The sequence below is a fragment of the Colletes gigas genome, unplaced genomic scaffold, assembly GCF_013123115.1.
Source record: "Colletes gigas isolate AHSC1104 unplaced genomic scaffold, ASM1312311v1 Colletes_gigas_Sc00003, whole genome shotgun sequence".
In the NCBI taxonomy this organism is placed as follows: Eukaryota; Metazoa; Arthropoda; class Insecta; order Hymenoptera; family Colletidae; genus Colletes; species Colletes gigas.
In genome coordinates this window covers 10,186,603-10,207,756 of record NW_025106632.1, presented here as the reverse complement: position 1 = coordinate 10,207,756, position 21,154 = coordinate 10,186,603, and the positions used below count along the sequence as shown (strand labels likewise).

Sequence of the window (21,154 nt, the reverse complement as noted above, 5' to 3'; positions counted from 1 at the left end):
TCCCGACGATTCTATCCTATTCTCCTCGATCCTTCTTCCTTCTCGTCGCGTCTCGCTTTCCTCTTTTTCTATACGCCTTCACGAACTATCTTTTTCCTTCCTCCGCCCTTGCCTTCGCGCCCGTTTTGCCGTACTACCGCGCGTATACTTTCCTTTTCTCCTACTCTTCTCTCCTTCCTTTTTGTCCAGCGAAGGTCTATGAGAGCGCCGAAGAAGGACAGCTTCGCACGGCTGGTGGGGTTTTGAAGGAAGCCGATGATGGTTCAACGTGGTCTACGACGACACTAAATGTCGGCGCTGCGATGTCGATGGCATGTGTAAGAAGGAAGAATCGGGCTCCGGAGGATTTCGATTGTCGCGGCCGCAAACAAACCGTGGCTGGATTTTTGCCCCGATCGCGAGGACGTTGCCCCGATTCGCTTTCAGAGAAAGTCGCTTTTAAGTATTCGGAAAAACGGGGCTTCTTCTGAAAGGAACCGACGACGAATCGTCGCCCCCCGGAGCAAAATCATCGCTTCGACGAAATCGTTGCTGGAATCCTGTAATTCGTCGGAATGATACACGATCGACTACTGGTATCGTCCATTACGGCAAACTCAAAACATCGAATGACTCGAATCGTTCGTCTTGATTTTTTTTTTTTAGGTTAATGGTTACGCTTTGTTTTTATACTTCTGTACATTTATTGATAAAAAATAATCTGCACATCCGATTCATATTGTATTAGGTAAATTATTTCATATAATAACAAAAAGATAGAATTAGAAATATTAAGCAGATCCAAATTAATCTCGGGTTTGTTTAATTTGTTCGTTTTGTTGTACAACAATTAAAAACTGACTTTAATAACTAATGCACGGTAATTTTAAAAAGTATTATCCTGCAAAATAAATTTGTTAACAGCTGGCTGAATCCGGGTGTTCAAATATTCCTATACTTACGAAAATAATTTGCTGTTACGTATCCGCTTAAAATGTTTCCGGAGAAAACATTTAAAGACGAGAGTCCGCACTTCCTAAACGTTCTGCTATTTGTTTTTTTCATTTATTCAAGGTTAACGTACGTAAGTGTGGTGATATAGTGGAATAAATGAGAAATACTCTTTTTGGTGACTGTACCCGCACGCTATTATCTCCTAGCGGTGTTTCAGAAGAAACATTGGTGTCGCCTTTGACAATGTAATGAATGAACTTTAACGAAAATCACTTTGTCATTTATACCAGCGATGCAACGGTCATCTTTTTTGCATTTTGTTGAACAAACAAAACACGTTTTTTATTAACGTCTGCATTCGATTATTTACCCACGAAAATCAAGAAATATCATTTCTATTAATTTTTCAACGACGTACGAACAATCGTACCAATCTGTAAGCATAATGATTATACCGTCGTAAGAATTCAAACGAACTAATAGCAATTAATAAGAGAACTTAAGCACGGTATATTTTTGTTTGTTTGTATAAAATTCCGTGGTTTTGAATAGAAGATACACCAATGGCGAAAAATAGGAGTAATTAAAACAGATTGCCGCCAAACGATTTTTAAAGCGTACGGTGCGTGGGTACAGTAAGACCAAAAAGAAGGAAATAATAGTCGGTCCAGTGTCCCCCGAGTGTCTACGCCGTTGGTTCGGCAAGTACCCCCTTGCTCTCCCTGTACGGAAAGTCTCTACCCACCATGCCACGCTATGCCGTGCTGTGCTACGGTTTGCCGTGCCATCCTCAACCGCGTAGCGTGGCTAGTTGTTTCTTTTCTTTATTCCTTTGTCGGAAAGTCGGTGGCGAGTCTCGTTTTTAAGAGAAGAGTAGAGGGGAGGAGGCAAAAGGAAAACGACAACCGCTCAGCAGGGGCTGTGGAAGGAATGGTCGGGTCCGTGGCAGGGGGAAGAGAGGGAGGGCCACGCAGCAAAGAGAATAAAACGTACGGTTCAAAAACTCAGTACAGACTAACCTCGAAATAAAGCCGACAACGTGGTCGGGAAACCGAGGCATATCTATTAATAATGAACTGTTTTCAGTTAAGTCTTCCTATCGTCTGGAGTACCGGATTGCTCTTCCAGACGCGACACGCGGCTTTTACATGGCTCCCGCATGAAACCGTCCAACGCCGTACGTCCCGGCCGTTCGGTTTCTGTTATTATGTAATGTTACGCGCGAATAGCGCGCGTATTCGTCCACCGCTAAGAATGTTGTTGGACTATTAAGAAAATTGCCTTCTTGTGCCGGTAAAATAAGAAACGTCGTGGATTCTTCCGAGCATTCCTCAATGCACTTCAAAACTTAATCGATCGGTAAGCGTAAATTTTGCTACGTGTCCCGTTTAGCAGTCACCGACACTACCAACTTTCTCGATGCAGGGAATTAACCAGAGTTTTGTACAATAATTGCTTACTCTACGATTGCTTTTGTAATCGAGACGAAGAAGCAGTCGAGTAATCGTCGCTAAGATTTAGGTTAGGACGACGACGCATAATGGGGCAATTGCACGTCAAACGTGAAAAGAGGTTAGTTTAAATTAATATCTTCGTTACGAATCGAATAGACACCCCATGAATCGTAAGCGATAAAGTCATTCGTTTTGTTATTATTTTGCAGACCATTTCTACACGAATAAAGTAAATATTGCTTTCCCTAGTTTTCCGCTGCTGCCGTGAGTCACGATGTCTCAATTTTCGCTATCACACAACCCCTCAATTTGGGTGGAACTTTGTCCCTCAAACGTCAGACTAATGGCGATAGTAATCTTGACGCGATACCACGTTCACGATGTTTGTGTTGAATTTTGCAGTATCTGTTGTAGTCACGGAGTTATCGGTACAGCAATCATTAGCAAACAGCGCCATAATTCCTATTATTACTAAATGTCTCTACTTTTGGTAAACACTTTTGTAAAGCGACGTTTGACCGTTGATGACGACGCTGTACTTTCTGCTGCCATAAATGTATCGCAAAACGAGATACATATCAGAACTAGGTCATTATCATCGCATCAATTAGCACCGAACGTGCAAGGGGAAATGCACGGGTATGAAAATGTTCGTTGATGACTGAAATACGTTCGACGATTACGTCGTGTCGGATCCAACAGTTAAAAATTAATTACTAATTGTGCGCAACAGACACAGTTGTTCTGTTTGTTTCTTTCTTTTATTTAACAATTTCATATCGAGCAATCGGTTTAGTTTTAAACTTAAAAAGAATGCGTACAATCAAAATAGGTGTATTATGAAGTATACTAAATTTCACAAATTTTTTATAACAGTCTGCCTACTTTTGTAACGAGTTTATATGTATACTAGCAGCTGTTCCTCATGACTGAATTCCATGGGACCATGGAGGCTTGATTATATCTTTTTGAACCGAGAGTTTGTTTTCTGCTTTATGGGTACAGTGTTAATTTATTGATGAGTATATATTTTTCCATTTTTTTGTTGGTATTTCGAATGATCCGAGAAGTTTAGATTTTAGAAAAATCTTAGTAACGCGTATCATTTGGGAACGTTCGATGTCCCTTATGGGCCATCGCAAGAAAAAGGGGAAAAGAGGGGAGGAAGCGAGGAAAGCAAAAAATAAGAGTGGGTCCACGACCGGATCTTATAATTACGCTAATTAGGCAGTAACGCGTAAAAAGAGCGGGGCGAGTATTTATCGCAAGATACCGTCGAAGGTACGGAGGTCGGCGAAGGAGGACACCGTACGACAGGATACGACAGGAAAGGCTATAATACAGTTTTGCCGCGAGCAGCAGAAGCAACAGCGGCAGGCAGCGGTAAGCAAGCGAGCAGCGAAAGCAAACGTCGAGAAGTAGGCAATTCTGACGTCGGTTTCTCCTCTAAACTCGCTTCACGTCCAACAGATGTCTAATTTAAAGAAAATCCCAGGAATATTTAATCTTGTTTTATCTATCAAACGAGAAATTATTATCCGAGTATTTGCACGTTAACGAATCGATTAATAGTAAACAAGTAACTGACATTCTTTAAAACTTTTAATAAAGGATAGTAAAAGTAAACAAAGGAGTTAAACAGTCGAATATCGACGCATTTGTTTTATTGGTATCTCCGTCCAGGGATCTTTCGGTATCGCGACCTTTCTAACGTCATCTCGACAATTTAACACGTCGTGGTTACGGCATCCTCGAAAATTTATGAATACCGAGGAACGCTCGAAGGGTCCCTACACCCGTGAAATTAGTTTTGCGTCTCCTTCGCGCGTACCCTAACCCGTTCATTGGCGGTCGGGTTAGCCGTGGATTCGTTCGGGGAAAATGATCGTTATCGGCATTTCCCGTTCTATTTTTCCGCGACGGTCGATCAGCGACCGACAGACCCGAACTGAACGTGTGTGGTTGCTACCCGTCAGAGATTTTTCTCTCATCAGGCCAGAACAGCCCGGGACTGAGCGTTTATGGGTACCTTTGCTGGACGGATTCGTCGGAAGGGGAAGCCGCGCGGGACTGGAGGGACGGGGAGGGTGTAAGAGAGAGCCCCGACTGGATTACGGGCCGAGCTGTGCCGCGGCGGGGGCGGGGGGGAAGGAGGAAGCGGTCGGCGCGTTTGATCTCGGCCGCGGGCGCCGACAAAGCGTTCATCCACTCTCCTACAACGGCGTGCTGTCTGGCGTGCGGGAGCGCGACAATGCGACTAACCGAGGCGCACGCGAGAGAGACAATGGATAAAGCGAGCCAGCCGGTAAGGTAGCGTGATACGGAGTAAGAAGGAAGAGAAGCGGAAAGAGCTTGAGCAACAACGTTGGACGGACGAATGGTGCGCCGCGGCCCGATCGGGGGAAAGGGAGAAAAACAGAGAGACCGAGGAACGCGCGGCACGACGAGGAGAAAGAACGATGAAACGGAGCGAGAGGGGGATAGGAAACCGAACGGGACGGACGGAGAGACGCGTAACCGAGTGAAAAGCGAAAGAGCTACGGGGAAGGGTAGGAGGTTGGAAGGAAAGAGGAAGGGGGGAGGGGAGGGGGGGGAAAAAAGATCCAAAGATCCGTTCCACGATCCGGTGTTCTGTCGCGCTCACTTTAGCATGGCACTGCCACTCCCTGGTGCCGGCCACACCAGCTTTGCTATTAATAAATAATGCTCCGTGATCCGCATTACAACTAAAGCGTCTCGTTCCGCTCTTAGGTTTATTCTCGATCTTGAACGTGGATGCTCGCGAAATCTGCGTCTCTTCCGTATCACGTCGGATCGACGGATTTTTTAGTGACGCTGAATGGGACGTGCCCGGTTCGACGAACAAAGCTATCGTATACTTCCGAGGAACGTTGTGCTCCGTCGCTCGGGCTCATAGAGACGTTTCAGCGGGTTCTAATTCAGAGTATTAGAATTACCGACCCGCGCCAGACGACGGACACGCTTCACGGAAACGTACGGCGGCGTCCCTTTGATCATTTGTAAAGTCGTAATTTGTAATATTTCGAGTTTTTTTTTTTTACGCGCGCACCGGTAATTGAAGAATTATTTGTAAACTGGATGCAAATAAAGGAACGTACGGACGATCGAGAATCAAAATTGTAACGTTATTTGCATTAATTTACCGTTATTCCCACTGGATTCGATATGTCAATAAATTACAAGAAAATGGTCGATTCAGATTTGTTTACCTCGAATATGCAGATGTCATTAAATTTTTCTTGTCGACACTTTATCGCGATCGAAACCCGATATAAGGCAGTTCGATCTCTAATTTTGAAATATATCTGTGAGTGCGCAACATTTTATCGAAATAAGTCGAGTCATTTTTCGATTTTGATATCGTTAAACAAATCCAAAACAAACGTATCTGTCTGTACAGATTTATTTACATGTATAGTTTATGAATAACTTCAAATATAAATTTGATGTTTGTTTGCCATATTTAATATTGTAGATACTATATTGTATTATATCCAGAGCATAAGAGTTATAAAAACTTAAATATTTTCAACCTTTCGACCAGGCTTGTTTTATATCCATTATTTCAGTCAATTTTCATGAAGGCGACTCTTAAAACTGGGTCAAAACGTCGAAAAATATTCAAGGTTTGGTAACTATTATGCTCTGGATATTCTATGAATTACTTTAATATTTATTATAATACTATACAATTTTTAAGTTACTTTACTAATATAGTACAATAATGATTGTATTTCAAGTCTATGCTAAACTTTTGTTCAAACTCAATTTTCCTATAAAAGTATTATTTTAAAAAAATAAGAAATCATTATTTTAACATTAATTTTAACAATCTAATTCGATCTTGCAGAAGTTTTATAAAGTAACTTAGAAATATTCTTTATATTTTCGAACATTGTATCAACTATAATTAGTTATTTTAGTCATAACCATAAAACATCCTCTATACAAGACTAACTAGTCTATGGTGATCATATGCATACGAATGAAGTGTAAGTGATTTCATTCCAGAAATTTTTATTCGTGAAAATGTCGTACATACAAAAACTCAGCGTTTCCTAATATCGTATCGATTAAAAAAATCATGTATTCCTTGTACTTTCTTAGATTTGCCGCGTTGCTGTCGCTCATTGTATATGCTCGATTGCCGTCTAGCAGAATAAACACCTGAAAATTTTGTACAGGTTTACGCGAATAAAAATTGACTCCGATCACCAAACTCACAATATCTTTTATTATTTGTAAAACGTTGATTCTCAATTCATTATGAACTTAAATCACAGGGGACATACAGATTGCACCAACCATTATCAGCTCGTGTGGTTAATTCAAGAAAATTATGGAATAATTGTATACACAAAGGAAATAGTACACAGTACGACAGATAGAGGTTCCTTGTAAATTCATATTAGAGACTCTTTGTAGTTGAATCGTTTCTAACGTTAAAGTTGCGTGTAAATTGTATAGAATAACTTCTAGAAAAATGAATCTCAAAAGGATCGGGGCTACCTACTTGAAACACGTTTTCGGTACAGATAACGTTCGTGCTCTGCTTTTTTGCTTCTTATGATCGATTTTCCGAGTTTTAGGTACAAAGTAGGCCGCGTTGAATTTATTCGCATTCCGGTATCGATTTACGTCGTTATTCAATATCGAATCGAATTATTTAAAAGGCATGTCGGTTAAAGTATTCCTATTATAGTTATTTTATTACTATTACGTAAGTGTTGCCAAAAATTAGATACCCTCCTCTCTCGAAATATTCTACGCTAAAACTGATTGTGAAAAATGAAAAAAAAAAAAAAAAAAAAAGAAATGATATCAACGTAACGATAAAATTAATTAAAATCGTCAATTATTATTTTATAAAAATCGATTTCTTTGCATTACATATAAAGAATTATCTATAAATTGTAATAATGTTAAGATTTGTATAAAAATCGATTCAATTTCCACATTGAAAACGACAATACAATCTAAGCGAAAACGACAGATATTAATTAATTTAGAGTGAAACTCTGCTTACAAATGTTGCCTAATGGAAATATTAATTGTACATGACCTGGAAGCAAAAAGACAGTGTTCTTCACAACGTATTTCGAGTATAGCCCGATATTTTCGCATGTGGGCTGTACATTTTATCTATGTAAATATTCATTCTTACAAGAATCATACTTAGAGATAATCGCACGATCGCTTTATTTAATCATTATTTAAATGTCTATTTAAATGCGTCACGTGTAATACGGTTTATGTGCTTATTACGTAATTAGAATGCAATCGTGACATTCAGATTAATTAGGGGCATATGCTGTAAATTCATCGAAGCAGTGCTAGAAGTCAAGCAAGAGCCAATAATTGATTTCATGCGTCTTAAGACAGATCTTGTTAAAGGAATACTGCTTAAAAGTTTGAAAACAATTGGCACCGTAATCCGATCAATACTATTTTTAAATTGTACACAACGAGACTCTTAATACCGCTACAGAAAATATCCTTTCTCGGTTAACAAACTACAAAATTAAATTCTTGACGGAGACTTTAAACTTCACGAAATTAATTTTCGGGTGTACGCACGCCATAAATAAAATCTGTAACTTCTATCCTCATACTTTTACAAAGTTCAGCGAATTAAAAAACAAATCGTATAAATAATATATGCAAAAGACATTTCAAGCGGCTATATTAAGTGCCCTTTATATTTACTTAAAATATAAACATAATTCATAATGCAAATAGAATGAAATTTTTTTAAACGATATGTATCTGAAATTAAACATACAATTTTACATTAATGCGGAAATAAGTTGTATCACGAGGTAGTTGAGATCTTGTTAAACGCAAAACCTTAAACCAGTGTCTCCCAAATATTCAAAGTATTTCCAATGTTTCTAAAAATAAAAAATTGTTTGTAATACGAATTTTAAATATATACTTTTGTCCAACGAACATATCTTTGGTTCTCGAAAATACTATTACGATAATGAAGAAAATAAAGACGTAAATATTTCGTACGATAGCGATAATAAAAAATTTGGGACTAACTGGCTTAAATAAACGTTTGTCGCAAACGACAAATTTCTATAAGCAAATATGATGGAGAATTTAATTATATAAGCGCAAGATGATCTTTTTGTAGTGAATTATCTGCAGTGTTTACATTTAAATTTCAATTTTCGAAATTCAATATACATTTAAGTATTCTCAACAAATATCAGCCCGCACGCAAATGCATCGTTGCTTTTCGATTCAGTTTCCTTCATGCTATTTTGTCTTAGACTTATAAATGGCTCGAGAGAAGAATATCGAGAGCTGTATTTATACGCGTCGTGCAATTCATTGCCTCTCGAAATAATAAAGTGCAATTTGACTCGAAAATTCATTATGTTACATGTCTTCCATCGATGCTAATCATGATATCAATCATTATTTGCAACGTCCTTTGATTACTTTGTTTTTATACAACTAATTCCCAGAAAAAAGTGACATTGCTTTGAAAGCAAAAAAAATTTAATAACAATATAAGCAAATTCATCGGTTCTTGTCGTTAGAATTTTTTTCTTTTACTAAATTTTATACATTATGTTTGCATATACTTTAAATTTATACATTATGTATGTGTATATTTTAAATACAATATGCAATGGACCAATGATAGGATTGGTATCTTATTCATCTCCCATCTAAAGAATTAAATCCATTTTAACCACTTAATATAATTATCTTGTATCCTATTTTCAATAGAAGTCGATATGCCTAATCACTTGAACGGCATTCTTGAATTGTCTTTATGTCATAAGCTTATGAAGTATATGTACATCGTACATGTGACTGTTAAAATAAAGATCGAGGTTCCTGCAATTGCTGTACCAACACAATTAATGGAATAGTTTACCAAATGAATAAGATACATTAGCCATCAAGATTCCAAACGCTCGTAAATTTTTGTATTCATTTTCACAATTTCGATTACCTAATCTTTATATGTACATACGTAGATAAAATCATGTAGGTAAGAAACAACTTTCTCGTTAAGTTTGTGCATATTCAACGGCCAATGAAAAAAATAAGTGTACACATCTCCGGAGACAGAATTTTCAATTAAAAAAAACCGAGTAACTTTAACTTCGACAATCTGCCCTTTGTTTCCCAAAACTCGAAAACATTTTGCCTCTTCTTGTAGGTTATGTTAATGTATCGTTATAATGTAGTAAAAGAAATACATATCTCGATACCTTCGTTCAATATACATCATCATAAATGACTTTCATGAATCCCCTTTCTTAACATTGACAGAAATTTGTATTTCCAATAATACATTCCGACAAAATATAAACTATATACTACATTAACATATAAGAATTTAAATTTGGTGAAATGTAGATCATAATCATCTATCTCTCGGTAAATATACACTTTGTCCATAATCTTTGCAAAAATAAAATAATACATAGATAAAGCAAGTTTATACATTTAAATCCAGACTTATCAGAGTAAATAAGTGCTATTATTATCTTCTTTAAAGAAAAGAATATAATATGTTTAAGTGGCTAAATTATAGTTTGACACCACCATAATTAATTAACATGATCCTCTTGATTTTTATAACAATGAATCATATTAGTAACTCATTGATACAAATGATTCGAAAATAAACTATAAGTAAAACATTATATTTTCAGCCATATGGTTTCTCCATGAATCTAAAGATTCAACAACAGGACAAGGATTTACAGTTGAGGGCACTTTTTTTTCTCTGCCTGTCTTTAGTATAGGCGCTGGACCATTCTGCAATGCTATTTTTTAAATAGCAAGGATTCAGCGTAATGTACAGATATTGTACTTCTAAATCTACCGATCCATAACATGGAGATCGATAATTCACGGATTCTTATCATCCTCTGGTACTCGATTTTCTTTTGTGTTTTAATCTTTTCATAGAGTACATACAAGCCCCAGACATATATATTTGTACATAGCTATTATATCCAATGGAAAGTGTACATTTAAACTCAACTGAATCACGTACAGTTCACTCACAACATCAAAAATAGACTATTGCAAGAGTGCATTAGCATGTGACACCCTGTAGACAGTTATTACTCAACCAAGGTACCGTTCTTCATACATTCCGTGACTTTCTTCTCCTGTAGGAATCTGAAACGTAGACGATATGTACAAATTTTCCATGATATCACAATATCACTCTCATAAGTCTCCGAGTCTTTTTTTTTTCGTTAAATGCGATTTGCCGCATAGTTATATAAATTGTTGATCCCACATTGTTGGACTATAATATAATGCAGCACCTGATAGATATAAGAATCTTGAGATCATATATATTACATTATAAATTGATCGCAATTTTAAAGAGTGTACTACGTGTACATATTGTCTACGATACAGATTCTGTTCTAGGTGTTGCATAGGAAAAACATGTAAATTACGTTAATCTTATGCTCGTCCACGTGGTTTCTTTCGAGAAGTTGTTTCTTCGGTCGACAGAATACCTGTGGTAGCGGCCATACGTTTTGGACGTCCTGTTGCTTTGCTACTCTGTTGTGTATTTTCAGCAGATGCTGAAAATTAAATTGCACCGTGATATTTTAACAAATAAAGATATTTCAAGCTTAATAAAACGAGTTACTTACTACGTTGTTTTATCCTTGAAACTCCACTTGTGCTATTGTTATTCTGTTGTTTTATGCTTTTTTTATTTTCGCTCTTTTTAATGCCAGAACTGTTTTTAGTAGCATCTACAGATGGAACGGTATTGGCTGTAGTACTGGTAGTTACACTAGTATTAGTGGTGGTAGCAACTTCACTTCCCGACTTTGTGTTTCTGTTTAATGCTCTTTCCGCTCTACTAGATCCTTTTGCAACAGATTTAGCAATGGCTAATGCTTTAACCGTTCGTTTCTTGGAACGATTCGATTTTGGTGATTTTTTCCCTGACTCTTCCTCAGGAGCTTCATCTTCGGACGAGCTTTCAAGCTGTTTTGATTTCTTAAGCAAACTTTGCTTTTGTTTGTGTAAGTTGTGGTTTTTTCTTCTCTTTAATTGTGATTCATCTTTGTAAAGTGAAAGGTCAACTGTGGATAAGATATTAAAATTTTCAATTCCACGAAATACTTGTACAAAATTTTGATTATATAAATAACAGACAAGTTGATAGTATAGAATCTCGTATAGGCAATAATCAAATATGTTAACTATATGAGCAACGTTTATTTATTATATTAACGATTTTTAAAATATATTTAAATATTAGTCACTAACGTCCGTCTGGATGTTCTTCCGTTACTCGTGGTTTTTCAGATACGCCAGCCTCAACGTCAATTGCTCTTTTCAAAATATTCTCTGTACGCAATAGCTCGATCTTGGTTAGTTGAAATTTGTTTTTGTCGATCTTATTTAAATTTAGATTTGTTAATATACAATCAAAGTCTGAAATTTCAAAACGGTGCAATATATGTAAATGTACTGTAAATATTATTATATAATGTAGAACAAGAATTATAGAATATTATAATAATAAAACAAATATACTTAAAATTTAATTTAATTCTACTGTCTGTAACCAAAATTTCACACAAAATTACCTATGAAATCATAAAAATCTGGTGAATATATTTCTCCATTATTTTTGTCTTGAGAAAGCCAACGTATACGAATTCGTCTGCTTGACTTATATATATTTTGCATTGCTTGACATACATAAAAGCTTCCCTCTGCATTTCTCACAGCCAAAAATTCATTTCTAATAATAAATATCAATAAGAATTAATGAATGTGCGATAGATAAAAAGCATTAGTAATTTTATTTATGTTTGTACTTTCATTACATCGAGAAACAATAAAATTAATAAAAAAAAAAATAATATATTTATACATGTAAATCAATGTAAAAAATTCAAAACTTGTATTATTATTCATTAATTATTATTACATCGTATGTCTTATTCCTTTATATATTTATATAAAAAATCAATTGATTTTACATTTTTTAAAGATATTATTAATAATTATATAAATCGTACTTACTTGTAGAATACTATAAGTTTGTCATCAATTGCTTTAGACGGTGGTGGCTTATTTAAATTTTTTACAATAAGTGCAATTTCTGGTAACGGACTTTGATAAGGCTGTGTTTGAATTCGATTTCTTTTTGGCTTACTTGCACCATCTGAAGCTGCTGATACTCCTTTTAAATCCTTTAATTCTCTAGATTTTCGTTTATTTGCTTTTGGCGAACCAGTGACTTTTGTTTCAACCTTTGGTGGATTACTTGTTTGTGACATTGCAGAACTATCTGCCGCAAATTTTGTATTTTGAGACGTAGCTTTTGACTTTTGACTATCAGCTTTTACTACTGATACATCTTCCGACTTGTGTGAAGATAACTTTGTTTGTAAAGCTGTATTAATCGGCGTTCCATCAGGTTCTTTCGAACTGTTATTTATAGAAGGTTTCTTTTCTTCAACTTTATTTTGCAGTTGTGGACATAGTGCTAAAGCAACATATATATATATATATATATATGGATAGATATAGATGTATGTATACGCTCATGTTCATATGCATCGACATGCAATATCAACGAATTCAATAGTCAAACAAAGAAATTTCGAATAAATAATAAATTCAACAGTCAAATTAAATTTATGTGTAAATATTATTAATATGAAATTAATGAAACATATAAATTGACAAAAACTTATTATAGTTTTACTAACCAGGAAAATCTAAATTCATAGATGTCATCTCTTGTTCCGATTGATTCTCTTTTTGTGGTTCTTGAGTTGGGTTATCTGGACTTAAATTGTTATTTCTATTAGATTCGCTCTGCTTCATAGCAACAGATATAGTTTGTTCTGTTTCTGTTTTTATGATTTCTACTCCATTAGGAATTAATTTATCCAGATCCGATTCCTTTTCAGAATTGCTGCTTACATACGGTGGTGTTTGATATACCGAAGGTCTATGATCTTGTACTAAACTCAAAGGTTGACTGGGTGGTTGTAACGTAACATAACTTAACCCAGTTCCTGGTAAAGGCTTCATAGATCCTGGTTCTGATCCAGACACAACTTTTTGTGCCATTGCATTCATTGGAAGAATAGAATGACTGGTAGAAGTTGGAGACGTACCTACTCCAGGTATCGTTGATTTTAAGGCAGATGCGCTCATTTTTCACTCGCTATATACGTCTTTCTAAATACTTATAAGAAATCAATATTAATTAAATGAAAATATATTCTGCACAAATACAATACGCTTAAAATGCAACAAAAATATTACTACGTAACTCTTGCATAACTACCGATTGAAATTTGACGTGGTTGTTATTTAGCATCGAGATATCAATATTTGTTAAAGCATTAAAAATTATAAAGAGATCAACAAATTGTTCCGGCTATCTTAACAATCAGAAAATCATTTTGCTTTGTACGGTTTGGTTAATGGAGCCAATAAAACAAGAAATAGGTGAAATGAAAGAAATGACACAACAGTGAAAAGAACCAGAGAAAGAAAATACTGTAAGAAAACAATGTATGAAGTATCAAAAAAACGAGGGAGAATTTCAGGAAAAGTTCAAGCTCAGAGGGTGGCCGAGGAGGGAGGGGGTAATTAGAGGAGTAAACATAAACACGAAGGAAACTCTAAACGACTTCAGATTACGAAAATATTCGGAAAACTCACGTAATATAGTCGATCATAAGCATCGATGTGAAATTACCTCGACGTTATCAAGTCCTGAATATGGAATATATTCCCTTACTAAACTTCCACGGATTGTTGACCACTGCGCGTTAACACACGGTTAACTCATTTTCCCACACACTTTCTTGACGCGTGATCGCTTTTTCTCAGCTAACATTTCATTCGGCATACGTATAGCATAGTCAATTTACCAAAGATATTCACTTAACTTACCGAATTCTACAAAACAAAACGATAAAGGCTTGCGCGCTATAGAAAGCCGTGATTTTACCCGCACGAAAAAAACAGGAATGCCAGACGTTAGATGGCGTCGGTTCTTGGACGCCATGTGTGGCGCAAACTTGATTTCATATCCATTCTGATTGGCTCCATAGCGATTGCTTCAAGTCTCTTTTGTGTTAATTTCATTGAAATATAAAAATGGCATGCAAGAATTTTGTTACACTTAGAAATTCTTATTTCTTCCGACTTAATTTCTAATTAAAATTTCATTTATTCGAAACTGTTGCACGTTTATTCAACTTGTTCTATAGAGATATTAAGAATTATGAAATTTTTGTCCTTTTTGTAATCGGAGACGATATAATTTAAAAATAATTTATTGAATATGTAGTCTCGCATACTAACGAATACATCTATCTATTTAACTAATAAATTCATTAAAAAGTACCTACGTAATGCGAGTACTCAGTTCAGACATTAAAATTATTTGGCAATGATAATTTAGTGTATTATTTTTAATAAAAATGCATCAATGGATATTATTCCTAATATAATGATAATTTTAGATAAATATACTTGTGTGATTAAGAGTTATAAACAAATTAATTGAACTTTAATATACAATATGTATACCTCGCCCTTTTAATAATTGTAACAGTAGAGTATCTAAATAGGTCGAATAATACACTAAATAATTTATAGAGATATAGACGCTGACATTAATTGCAGCAGCACAGATAGGAATTAATTGATAATTATAAGAATTAAAATTATGGGTTATAAAAGATACACGTGCAATTTATATTTGTATAACATTTCCGTATTGGAAAGAAACAACAATAATGTGAGTGACATGTAAGATTATTTCTTTAATCTTTCACTTGATACAGATGCGTTGTTGTTTACGCGCCATTTATATGCTGCAATGTTGGAAATGGCCTTAAATCGTAATACATATACTGAAACAAAACGACGAAATGTGAAACAGCATTGTAAATTGCTCTTAAAATTCCATTATGACAGAAACTTATACACATTTAGATAAATATATGGATGTGATTACAATTTTTTCTTTTATCTATCACAAATAGATCAGGATCCATGGAAGGAGTTATCGTATAAAAGCAGAGCATACTTACTGTAACCAACTGTAACTTCGCGTGCATGTTTATATATGTAAGCCAATCAGGGATAACAGAAATCTTACGTCATCATGACCCAAAAATTTGAACCTCTATTTTTATCGTTTTATTTTACGAGTAACTCAAGAACCATTCAATTCTGTACAAAATTTTATAATCTAACATAAGATCTGAAACGGCCATGTTGTGACGTTTACTTACATCAGCGCGAACTGGATGAAAATATGTCCATGAAATAAGTACAGATACCTATTTTTCTTTTATTGGAGAAGATATGAACTTTAGACTGTTGTAAACGAATGGCTCCGCCACGTATGATGGAAGTTGAACAGTTCCATTGACAGTTTCAGATAAATATTATGTGAAAGAGTTAATTATAATTTATATTTGTATAATTTATCGATCTGTTTATTAGTTAACGATGGCGCGTGCTCTTGTAGGTGTAAAGAGAGTTATCGATTATGCAGTTAAGGTATATTTTAATAATTTTATACAAAATATTTAAGAATACCTGCCAACATTAATATTTTTTAATCATTTGGCCTAATCATTAAATAATTAAAAGATTATATAATAAAAATTAAATACTATAAAGTGTATTATTTAAAAAGAAATAGTTTAGATATAAGGATTTATTTTATATGTCTACATTATTATTTTCATTACCAGATTCGTGTTAAATCAGATAAAATGGGCGTTGTAACGGATGGTGTGAAACATTCAATGAACCCTTTTGATGAAATTGCAATCGAAGAAGCCATACGAATGAAAGAGAAAAAATTAGTACAGGAGATAATTGCAGTTTCATGTGGCCCAAAGCAGTCTCAAGATACATTAAGAACTGCACTAGCAATGGGTGCTGATAAAGGAATTCACATTGAAATATCAGAATCAGAGTACGAAACTCTACAACCCCTTCATGTTTCCAAAATTTTAGCCAAATTAGCTGTAGACGAAAAAGCAGATTTAGTCATTGTTGGTAAGCAAGCTATAGATGACGATTGCAATCAAACTGCACAAATGATTGGAGGCATTTTAGATTGGCCAACTGGAACATTTTGTAGCAAAGTATGACGACTGAATTCAAATGTTTAAATAATATCATATAAAATCAACTTTTAATATAATATAATTTAGAAGTTGATTGTTTTAATTTGATGTATATTTTCTGTATTTTAGATTGAAAATAATAACGGTGAATTAACTGTGACACGTGAAGTTGATGGAGGTTTGGAGGTCGTTAAAATTAAAACACCAGCAGTTTTAAGTGCTGATCTCCGTCTTAACGAACCACGGTATGCAACATTACCAAACATCATGAAAGCTAAAAAGAAACCAATTAAGAAAGTAACACCAAAAGATCTTGGTGTCGACACCACTGCCAGAATTGATATTTTATCAGTCGAAGAACCACCAGTACGACAAGCTGGTGCTATTCTACCAGATGTTGATAGTTTGATTGGAAAATTGAAAGAAAGTGGCCATGTTTAATTACTTCAATGACCTTTATACTCATTATAACTTTATTAAATTTTGCTGTACATAGAGCAGTATTTTTTATACATCATAAGATGTTGTATGTTATATTTGAATAAATTTTTATCGCACAAAATAAAGCAGTAGGTCCCTTTATGATATAACTGACATAATAAAATAACATTTTATATACTTATATCTGTCTCTTTGGTAAATGCAACAACACTGTCTTTCTACATCGATTTTGTACTTCTATATTTTCACACATTATTCGCACTATTTATCTTAAAGTGCTTTAAAAATGCGCGAGAGGATATTTTTCGTTATTACCGATTTTTATAAATTTCCGTACACTTAGATTTTTGTATAACAATGAAATAAATCTTTAGTAACCGCATCAGCAACGAATCTTAGACCTGATTATACATTTATGCATGCACGCTCTTTGCAAAAGACAATATTAGATTTTGTCATATCTGCCATAACTGTCGATATAACAATTTAAATATTTTTAATTCGTATGTTGCGATTGATTTTAAAGCATAATCAACGAAAAACTTAAAAACTTTATAACTTTTAATATGTTTCTTAAAATTGTAATATTCATAATATTTCTTCATCACAAGTTAGGAATACCATAAATTGTTTTACTAAAAACCTCCTAGACATCTAATACGAAATTTATGATAAAATATTTTCCTAAAAACTATTACATTAAAATATGTAATTCATACAATCTTTATAAAGATTAGAATACACATTATTTGAATCCTTTTCCATACAAAAGGTAGAATTAGATGCCAATACCCGTATATTATTTCCCTACGAATGTTAATTTCTTAAGAAATTTAATAACAAACCGGCATTTTTAGTTCGTTGCACATCATAAATAACCCAATTCATAAAATAATTATAATACTTTTTTCTCTTTTTTAATATACTTCGTATCGACTAAAACGTTTAAAAAACATGTATTGTATCTTACCAGTCTTTTATGATTAGTCTGCTGCTATATCTCAAAGATTAGAAAGAGAAAAACTTTACTTGAAATATTAAATCATATTTTTACATTAACACTTTCCAATCGAATCTAGTGTTACTAGTGTGTGTTATAGGTGGAAATGGAGGCGGATGAATTTGCCAACCATCTAACCCTTCACGTGCCGTTAGGCAAGCTAAATATGGTACTCTTTGAACTAGTCTAGTAACTTCAGCAGCTGGTGGTACTCTACCACCCGTTAATTGTTTGGTACATGCTGCTAAAGAAGCAGCATGAGCTACTATTAAAATATTCCCTACGGTATTTTCAATAATTCGTTTGATTAATTCGTAACTCCGTTCATAATACTGCGCTACATTCTCTTTTGATGGAAGCTCTTTTGTTTTAATAATTGGATCGTAACTATTGTCTATGTTAAAACCTGCTGTTATTAATTCTTCGGATGTCATCCAAATTGGTACACCATTCGGATACCATGCTAACCACTCTATCAGACCTGGCTCTATTTTCATTGGAATGTTTGAATCTAATCCTTTTAAAATGTGAGCCAGCGTTTGTATACATCTTAACGATGGTGAAGTAAAAGCTACGTCTATTTTAATACTAGACGATTTCATTGCTTCTCCCACTAAGCCTGCTTGCACTTCACCTACCGTCGTTAAAGGGCTGTCATTTTGAAAATCCTGTATATTTCTTGATGGTATTTCTTTTGGCATGTTTAAGTCTCTCCGAACATAAGAACCATTTAATTCAAAACAATAAGGGATCCATGCTCCAAATGTAAAGTCTACTCGTTCCCCGTGACGACATATAAAAATTTGCCGTGAAAAGGTCGGTGGTGCTTCGGAGGCCTCGATCTATGTAAAGAGAAGAAACGTTGAAAATGAAAGTAGTATACTTGGGAAAATTAATAAATAATATAAGTTACTGGTTCGTTAGTCGTTGCTACTCCATCAGGACTATCCGTAGAATCGTTGGACAATAATACTGGTGGTTTTCGAGTCATAGGTATTTCTTCTTTTTCTACAATTTTGCTTTTACTGTCAGTAAGCTGTATGGTAGTGTGCAAGGTCCACGAATCTGATTCAGCTGTGCGTTTTGTGTGATTCAAAGGTAGATGGCCTGAAATACCAGTTAACCAAGAGACACCTTCGACCCAACCATCCGTAGATGTATTGCATGCCTCTTCTGGAATGTAAATAAAATCTCCTACTCTTAACTCTAATTCGTCGTGTTCTCTAGGCACGTGAGCATGTGTTACTTTATGCACATGCATATTCTGTAGCCTAACATCTCTGGAATACAATCTAAGTTCCCAATTAGCTGGAGAACTGAGCGTCAGTTTCTCTACCATTAAACGCAATTGTTGATATAAGTTGCTAGGAAATTGATAAACTAGCGTCAAATGTAAAGACTTCTTTACTTGCGGTGGCTCTGCAGAAATACCTAAACTTGTAAGTTTATTTACATAACGAATCGCAATATTTTTCAGCCATTCAGCATTTGCTTCTTCAACAAAAAAACCCATAAAATTGGGAGAAACATAGGTTTCTAACTCAATGTGATCTGGTAATGCCTCCTGATTTACTATACTTTCAAGGGCATTTACCAATTCTTCGGTGCATTCATCCGGGGCCTATAAACAAGATTTTCATGTAATCCTTTGATTTCAATTAATGCACTATGTTAACATCATATCATACATTAAAAAATGACACAAGAGTAACATGTGGCATATAATCGTGTGCACCGTTCCATATTAGTTCTTTGCTCTCTGACCAAAATTGCATAAGTTGTTCCGCTAATGCGCCCATTGGGCAGGCATACAGAACATATTGTCTCTGAGTATCAGAATCCAAAGTTGGATCTCTAACGTGGGCTAATAACCAATCCGATGCAAGTTGAACACCTCGATACCCTGTAGCTGCCAATGCCTTCTCTCTACAAATAATACAACGTCCACTTTAATTATCACGAATTGTACAATTAACTTCATTGTTCCGTCACGACCCTCTTATATAACAATGGATATATGGAAATGTTTAATCAGATAATATTCTTTGAGCCGTTTCGCGAAAGTATAAAAGATTAGTAATTTAACAGATTCACATATTACAGTCTCACAATAGACGAAGTAGATTTAGTACGGACACTTATTTTTTTAACAAAAGAAGAGAGAGGATAGTAGTATTACTTAGTTTGACAGCTGTTTGTTTACAATGTGTACTGTACAGGTATTCAAAATTGACCGTAGGATTACAAAGAAAGAACGACATACTTTTATAAACATATTATGGTACTCACGCTCGATGTTTCGGAAAGCCTAACTGCAATAGCGTTTGCAACGGGGTAAGGTGTTGTTTTAAAATTTTCGTTGGAGTTGGATTTTTCCGTGGCGGTAACGTCGCCATGACGGTACATTACAGTCGGTAGTTTCTACCAACAGCGCTGCGATAAATGCTTTGTAGCGCTAGGCAAAATTTTAAATAGAAATACTTGTAATGCCATTTTAAATACCCGACACCGGCTTGAATACAAATCAAATTGTATCTTAAATTCCAGCATATAAACTTAATAAACATGATGGCTTCGTTCGAAGAGTCAACGATTATTTAAAACCATTGTACGTTTTTACTTTTAAGGCGTTAAACAAATATATTTTATTTCGAATACCAATATATTTGAAACGTTTCATGTATCTTGCGACGATGTAAATAAGATCGAACGAAGCGTGAATCGAAATAGGGTGAAATTTGATGCAGAATAATTTTGCAGATAATCGGTTTTTAAAAGATGTTTGATGTTATTTTATTCGACACATCGGAAATTAAATAGTTTTATTGAATTTGTTTACTATTGATTACTATAAAATTATATTACCGCGTCTGCTTTTTTTATATTTAAAATACTATTTTATTAGTATTCATCGTTTTCTATCTTTTTAAGATTAAAAATTAATAATACAAGACGTTAAAAATCCCTATTGATTAATTTAATTGGGCAGATTAAGAATTTATAACACAGTGATTAAATACTTTTAATTATTTGTATCATTTTCGTTGAATTCGTTTTGCCTGGTTTGTTCTTCCAGTTGGCGACAGCCGACGGTAGAAACTCCGTTTTAACATTCCGTCTCATAGTGAACAATAAACAGTATTACCTATTAAAACATCGGTACGTAT

General features: G+C 34.7%; 3 protein-coding genes across 5 annotated transcripts; 1 reads left to right on the top strand and 2 right to left on the bottom strand.

Moving 5' to 3' along the window:
- Window positions 1–10,718: 10,718 nt before the first annotated feature.
- LOC122404821 lies at window positions 10,719–14,403 on the bottom strand. Of its 2 annotated transcripts, none has more exons than XM_043409073.1 (7): window positions 14,112–14,403; window positions 13,145–13,629; window positions 12,453–12,918; window positions 12,011–12,168; window positions 11,688–11,855; window positions 11,060–11,500; window positions 10,719–10,987 (listed from the first exon to the last, which is right to left on the bottom strand). In XM_043409073.1, exons 2-7 carry the CDS (start codon window positions 13,596–13,598, stop codon window positions 10,863–10,865), a joined length of 1,812 nt encoding a protein of 603 aa, XP_043265008.1. In that variant the 5' UTR covers window positions 13,599–13,629; window positions 14,112–14,403; the 3' UTR covers window positions 10,719–10,862. The 2 variants fall into 2 exon arrangements, with proteins under 2 accessions (XP_043265008.1, XP_043265009.1); XM_043409074.1 differs by having other exon boundaries at window positions 14,149–14,403.
- A 1,066-nt stretch (window positions 14,404–15,469) lies between these two features.
- LOC122404827 (electron transfer flavoprotein subunit beta) lies at window positions 15,470–17,108 on the top strand. The gene is made up of 4 exons (XM_043409084.1): window positions 15,470–15,530; window positions 15,766–15,968; window positions 16,166–16,564; window positions 16,676–17,108. Exons 2-4 carry the CDS (start codon window positions 15,918–15,920, stop codon window positions 16,985–16,987), a joined length of 762 nt encoding a protein of 253 aa, XP_043265019.1. The 5' UTR covers window positions 15,470–15,530; window positions 15,766–15,917; the 3' UTR covers window positions 16,988–17,108.
- A 133-nt stretch (window positions 17,109–17,241) lies between these two features.
- Window positions 17,242–20,473, bottom strand: LOC122404819 (protein UBASH3A homolog). Of its 2 annotated transcripts, none has more exons than XM_043409071.1 (4): window positions 20,277–20,473; window positions 19,676–19,913; window positions 18,901–19,608; window positions 17,242–18,829 (listed from the first exon to the last, which is right to left on the bottom strand). In XM_043409071.1, exons 1-4 carry the CDS (start codon window positions 20,381–20,383, stop codon window positions 18,038–18,040), a joined length of 1,845 nt encoding a protein of 614 aa, XP_043265006.1. In that variant the 5' UTR covers window positions 20,384–20,473; the 3' UTR covers window positions 17,242–18,037. The 2 variants fall into 2 exon arrangements, with proteins under 2 accessions (XP_043265006.1, XP_043265007.1); XM_043409072.1 differs by having other exon boundaries at window positions 20,251–20,386.
- Between the last annotated feature and the right edge of the window lie 681 nt (window positions 20,474–21,154).

Coding starts and splice junctions, on each gene's coding strand:
- LOC122404821 (XM_043409073.1), bottom strand. CDS start 13,598: ATGAGCGCATCTGCCTTAAAATCAACGATACCTGGAGTAGGTACGTCT. Junction 12,919..13,144: donor TATGAATTTAGATTTTCCTG/GTTAGTAAAACT, acceptor ATGTTGCTTTAG/CACTATGTCCACAACTGCAA. Junction 11,501..11,687: donor GGAAGAACATCCAGACGGAC/GTTAGTGACTAA, acceptor TCTTATCCACAG/TTGACCTTTCACTTTACAAA.
- LOC122404827 (XM_043409084.1), top strand. CDS start 15,918: ATGGCGCGTGCTCTTGTAGGTGTAAAGAGAGTTATCGATTATGCAGTT. Junction 15,969..16,165: donor TTATCGATTATGCAGTTAAG/GTATATTTTAAT, acceptor TTTCATTACCAG/ATTCGTGTTAAATCAGATAA. Junction 16,565..16,675: donor CTGGAACATTTTGTAGCAAA/GTATGACGACTG, acceptor TCTGTATTTTAG/ATTGAAAATAATAACGGTGA.
- LOC122404819 (XM_043409071.1), bottom strand. CDS start 20,383: ATGGCGACGTTACCGCCACGGAAAAATCCAACTCCAACGAAAATTTTA. Junction 19,609..19,675: donor CTCTTGTGTCATTTTTTAAT/GTATGATATGAT, acceptor TCTTGTTTATAG/GCCCCGGATGAATGCACCGA. Junction 18,830..18,900: donor TAGCAACGACTAACGAACCA/GTAACTTATATT, acceptor CTCTTTACATAG/ATCGAGGCCTCCGAAGCACC.